At 39.4% G+C, this 6,079-nt stretch overlaps 1 protein-coding gene across 1 annotated transcript in view; it reads right to left on the bottom strand.

The window, feature by feature from the left end:
* The window catches only part of mrps23 (mitochondrial ribosomal protein S23), a 7,848-nt gene extending 2,067 nt beyond the window's left edge, over window positions 1-5,781 (bottom strand). Inside the window, exons 1-2 of the mRNA XM_079247027.1 lie at window positions 5,587-5,781; window positions 3,038-3,217 (exon numbers count right to left, since the gene is read on the bottom strand). Of these exons, the coding sequence (XP_079103153.1) occupies window positions 3,038-3,217; window positions 5,587-5,630 (224 nt within the window). The 5' untranslated portion in view covers window positions 5,631-5,781. The remainder of the gene's footprint in view (window positions 1-3,037; window positions 3,218-5,586) is intronic.
* Window positions 5,782-6,079: the final 298 nt, after the last annotated feature.

Raw genomic sequence — 6,079 nt, 5'->3', positions numbered from 1 at the left:
TGCAGCATCTGCTGTCCATGTGAAACGTTCCGCTACGACTAAACTACGAAACAATTATCAGGACTTTCAATGCAACTGATGGTTTTTATTTCCTCACTCTGTAGCTACCTTTATACTACTGCATCCTCCATTCAGGCTCCATTCATTAAACTAACAAAACAAATTCTTTTTTTTTTTTTATCTTTTATATTGACCCATAAATAAATCCAACAAGGATCAAACATATTTTTCACAGTCTTAAAATTTTCCATGTAATTTTCAGGAAAAGCGTGTCGGTGCTGACGCGGGCTCTGACGATACGCTTTTGTCCCGATTCAATTCGATTCAGACTTTTTTGGATGCCGATTGCATTTAATCAAATCAATCAATCAAATCAAAGATACTTTATTCATCCCCGAAGGGAAATTCAGAGTTCAAGCCAGCTCGTCCAAGGTCAGACATACAGACATGTAGCATTAATGGCAAAAGAGTAATACAGAACCGAGCTTAAGCTTAGGCCGTGCAGCCAGTTTACATTTTCTGCTGCTGTAAGAAAACAAGTAAAAAGATCAATAAAAACAACAAAGATTTTATAATGGATTATTTTTTATTTATTTGGGAAAAAAATAGATTTTAAAATTGTGAAGCAAAAAAATCCCGATATTGGATTTTTCCATTCGATTTTTCCACCCCTGGTGCTGACCCGAGCTGGAACGGCGCTGCCGTCACACGTCTGCAGTTTGATCAGCAGATTTTATTCTGGCTTTAAACAGCTTGGATACGGAGTAAGTCTCGTACAGATCTGGTCTGTTTTCATGTCCATAAAAACTGAAACGTGTCCAGACGCGATGAGGAAACGTCACGCTATGTAACGATGGCGACCAGGCCAGCCGCCGGCAGGTGTGTCGGAGCAGGAATACACTGACAACCTGCAGGACTGCAGCCCTGGAGGATGACTGGACGCCATGCTCTAAATGCAAAGCTGGAAAACTGTCAGATTCTTCATAAATAAAGAGGATAAAGTGATTTTTGGTGGATTCGGTTCACCGCTATAAAAAGACAACTAGGTCTAAATGTCCAAACAACCTGGTTTCATGAGGAGGATGTCACAATACTGGAAATATTATACACCAATACAGAGACATGGAGCTGAAAGGACTCAATAATAACACCTGCAAAGAAAAATGACGCATCTATGCGACATTAAAAAGTAAAAACTATAAATATGTTGCATCTGGTCAGAATGAGGAAAACGGCATGTTTTAGTCAGCACGACTAAAAGCAGCTTCTCTCACAGAACTGATGTCAAATTCAGATTTTTAACATGAAATGGGAACCAACTTTGTCATTTATGTGTTAATGTAATAAATAAAAAAAAAGGTGCTAATTTCACTGATTTATGTACATTCATGTTGAAAGCCTTGATAAAAATCCTGAATTTGTTTGGTAAATACCTGGCAACCCCCAGTTTGGAACCGCTGCTCTGCAGCGTCCAGCAGATACATGCGACTTTTGTGTTCCTACCACACTTTACAGCCGTGTTTCTGAACATTTCTTCCATGTAGAAACATGACAGTAACGTATTCCTCGTCTCCCTGCACGTCTTCCTGGACAAAAGCTGCAGCGCATGTTGGTCTGTCTTTCCTGTCCTCTGTACCCCAACCAGCTGAGGCAGATGGGTGCCCTCCCTGAGCCGGTGTCTGCTGGAGGTTTTTCAAGATTCGATGCAATCTTTTGGTTTTCCTTAAAGCGGCTCTATGATGTTATGTCTACTTTTCTGACCTTTCTACAGTGTTACAGCATTGGATACTCATCAGACATGTGAGCGGCGCTGTTTTTCTCATGACCTAAACGCATGTTTGAGTTTTCCAGCACTCGACACATTCGGTTTCCATGGCGACAGAAACTATTGGTTTTAAAGAGTTTTTTCTACTTTGAAACTTTAGTGATCGATCCTCTTCTCCAGGTTGTGCACGTTCATGAGGAGAAAGCCCCGCCCACCTTCACGAGTCAGTATAACTACTCCTAGCGGCTGACCAATCAGACACAGCCTGCAGGCAGGACAGAGGGCGGAGCTTTCTCTGAGGCTGATCTGAGAGGATCGATACAAAACAAATGAAGGGGTTTGTGGAAAACAATTGATTATTTCTTGCCCTTCTGGACTTGCATATTAAAATAAATTAGACTGAAATAGAGACACTTTAACTAGACTATTCATTATGAACAGACTCAAACGGATGTGTGTGTAAAGTGAGATGACGTTGTGAGGTGGCACGACAAATTAAGCTGCACTGAATTGAATTAATGAATTGCATTAGAATCAGCCCGCGTTGCATCGTGATGAACCGATTATGTCCATCAGCTCGCCCCTATTTCTGACCAATCAAAGCACGGTGAATCTCTGAGGCGGCGAGACTGAGAGGGAGCTTATCAAGCAGAACATTGGCTCTTACAGACAGCAGTACACTCGCACAGATCAGACTTCCGCACTAGAACGCAAACATTTTATGGGACCGCCGTGGCCGACATTTCCAACGACAGTTTCTATGAAAATGATGCAACTGTGCAGTCTCAGCTTTCATCTCCAGCCAATGTTTCTTTCAAGACTTTGTACTGATGATGAGGAGGGTCGAACTTCAACCCAGTGCATCCTTCAGATTTACAGTTTGGACTCTGTGGTGGTCTCACGTTGTTTGAACCAGTCTCACCATTAAAATCCAATGACTCCTGGCGCTGTAGCCATGGAAATGGCCTTTGCTATCAGTATACCAAGATTCATTCTTAGACTCAAAGAAATAACCAAGGAGATAAAGTATGGCTCCATCCCTGAAGATAACGACCTTACAGGTGAATAATCAACTGGAAAGTTCTTAACCCAGTTTGGGTAATTTGGCCCCATTGAAAAGCAAAAAGATATTTTCATCTATTTGCCTTCAAACAATGCTGTTAACGATGATTCTCCCGGCATCGTTAGCAACGTTTCACCAGAGGAAACTTTAAAAGAACCGCAACATTTCTCCAGAAGGAGGTCTTTACCAGTTTTTTTTTTTTTACTTACGCTCTGACTTCATCCTCTTTGTAGAAGATTTCAGGCACAGTCTCCTTCTTGTTGACGACAGCTCTGGTGTTTTTCTGCACATAAAGTGGGTCTCGCTTGGGTGGAAAGGCCTTGTATACGTCAAACCAAATGGGCTTGTCTTGTGGCTTTATCACTCCTGCGCGCATCAGATCTCGAACCCTGGTGATCGCACAGCAACAGAGGATTAAATCCAGTTTATTGGTGCTGGCTATATTCAGACTATTCACCTTAAAAACATTGAAAGAGTCCACCCATTTCTCTCTCTTGCCTGCACAGAGGTGCTGATGCATGCTTTTATTTCTGGCAGAGTAGATGACTGCAATCTCCTGCTCTCTGCTCTTCCAAAAAGAGTATTTTTAAGCTACAATTACTTCAAAATTCTGCCACATGTCTTCTGAGGAGGAGAAGAGTGCAGGAACTTATATAATCGCTTATTATTTTTTACTCATTATTTAATGAGATACTTTTCTATTTATACCATAATAGTATACTTTTATACCATTTATACCATAGTGGTATAAACCATAGATGGTATACTATGTATACCATCTATTTATGTGTTTTTATTACTCTGTATTATTCAAGTGCATTGTTCTTATGAGCTCATTTTGTTTATTATTATTTCGGAAGAATTTATTTGGTCTTATTAAAATCTTTATCGTTAGTGTTTTCCTTATGGGGATCCGTATGCCAGCGGCTATGCCTACTCAGCCTGGATGGTTGTTGCCATGGTGATTGGTCTTGTCTAGGTGACTGTGGGCCATGCACTCGCAGCCTTATGGCTGTGTTGTATTGACCCTGGCCAACCCTGATCCGGGTGGTTTCCGGTGCTGGTGGAGGCCTTTGTGGCTCCTAGTGCAAACAAATTCCCAATGTTTTCATCACAGCAGCGTCAGCCAGATGTGTTACTAACTAGAGGAGATAGTAGCACATCCAGTCCAGTCCTCGAGATCTACTGTCCCGCAACTTTTAGGTGCAACACACATCAAATGAATGACTGGTTACCAGACCTCGGCAGGGTTGAATGACATGTGCATTGTTCAATGTGACTGAGGACTGCTGTCCTGGAAAGTTTTAGATGTTTCCCTGTTTAAACACCCAATTTAATTTAATGACTCCCTGTGCTGAACTTGATAAGCTGCTGGATAATTTAATTGGATCAGGTGTGTTGGGAGAGAAACATCAGACACTGACAGGACCAGGGTTCACTGCCACTGACACCAGCGTCTACCTGGTAAAATAAAGGTTGAATTAAAAAGAAAAATCAAGTTTTAATGTTAGTCTGATGTGCTTGAGAAAAGACTGGTAAACTTACAAAAATAAGAAGGAGGGGAAAAAAGAACTGGTACCTTAGAGAGCCAAGATATTGTTTCCACACGAGGCACTGAGGAGGTGGGACCAACATGCCGCATTAAAACAAGCTAAGTTAACCTAATTCACATTTATCCTTCTAATGAATTCTTAGAGAATAAATTTAATATTGGTATGAACATGTGTACTTTCTGTAATGCTGACATTGAAACTGTAGAACACATTTTATTTGTGTGGAAAATCGGCTGATTTCTGGGTTAGTTTTCAACATTGGAATTCCTGCAAAAATATTGACGGTCCCCCGCTATCCTTTCAAACAATTAGATTTGGTCTGCAAAGGGAAAATAAAACATTTGAATTTGAAAATATTAATTCGATTTTATTGGCAAAAAATTTTTATTCAAAAATGTAAAGTTTTGAAAATATACCCAATTCTTGAAGAATTTAAATATATATATATATATATATATATATATATATATATATATATATATAAATATACACACACATACTTATCAGTACAGTGAAGAAACAACAAAGTGTGTTCAGAGAGAGGCTTCTTCAGGTTCAATGTAAGACTGAAAGATACAGAAAATCCTTCCTGCCAGCAGGCATCAGCCTCCGGAACAAGACCTCAAGTTAATTATACACTACAATATTGAATTTCCCTTTGAGGATGAATAAAGTATTTTTCATTAGTTTTCATTTCATTTTTCATTTTATTTAATTTCACTATCCACATATATTTGAAAACCTTTTTTTGCAACAGAGCAAGCTCTTGTTTGTTTTGTTTTGTTTTTTTTTTCTCTCTCTTTCCTTCTTATGTTACAATTTTACAGCTCAGTTGCATTATTTGTACCTGGAAAGACCTGGTACAAGCTGTGTAGTTATACAATTTATTTAAATAAAGTTTAAAAAAATAAATAAATAACCCATTTCACTGCCTAGTAGTGGTGTTCCCACCCAGAGAAACATGATTTTCTGGACAAAATGCTATCTTACATAACTAATATATCCTTTACTGTTTAAAAGGATCATTTAACAGCTTGTACCACAGTTTTAACCAAGATAATAAAATTCCTCCTGTAAATGTTCAACATTTCTTGGCTCCCAAACAAGCGTGGACCTTAACGTGGCGTCTTTTAAGGACATATTTAGCACTTAGCTGTCTTGTTTAATTGATGCTTTTACATGCAGACAAATAAAATCTGACCTACCTGGTGAAGACGGTTCCAAACCTTTCCAACCTGCTGCCCGCCATCTCAGCAGATACAGAAACTCTGTCAGCTCTGGAGGAGGAATCACTACGTTCACCTTAACGTCGACAGGCAAACAGCTGCAAACACAAGACTTTTCATATTTCTCTCGTGTGTTCTTCCTCTTCTTCTCCTTAGTCCTTTTGCCTCTGACCCGGAAATCGATCCCAGTATAATCGTATTAGAAATGGCAGCGCCCGCTATGCGCGCGCTGTGGTAGATGACATTGAATTACGTGACCGTTGTATACTTTGACTCTAGGGGGCGCTGTTGTTTAATATTTATCTATTGATAGAGGAATAACCCGCCTTTTCAAGGGGGTTCCTTTACATAAAAGTAAAAACATAAAACAAGAGCAGAAGCGTCTACAAAAAAAAAAAAGAAAAAAGAAAAAGAGAGAAAGACATTTAAAAACAGGGAAAAAAGAATAAGTAAATAGATAAATAACAAAACA

The sequence above is a fragment of the Telmatherina bonti genome, assembly GCF_933228915.1.
Source record: "Telmatherina bonti genome assembly, chromosome: 9".
Lineage (NCBI taxonomy): Eukaryota > Metazoa > Chordata > Actinopteri > Atheriniformes > Telmatherinidae > Telmatherina > Telmatherina bonti.
Note: the sequence above shows the minus strand (reverse complement) of the source record. Positions and strands in the feature narration are given on the sequence as shown.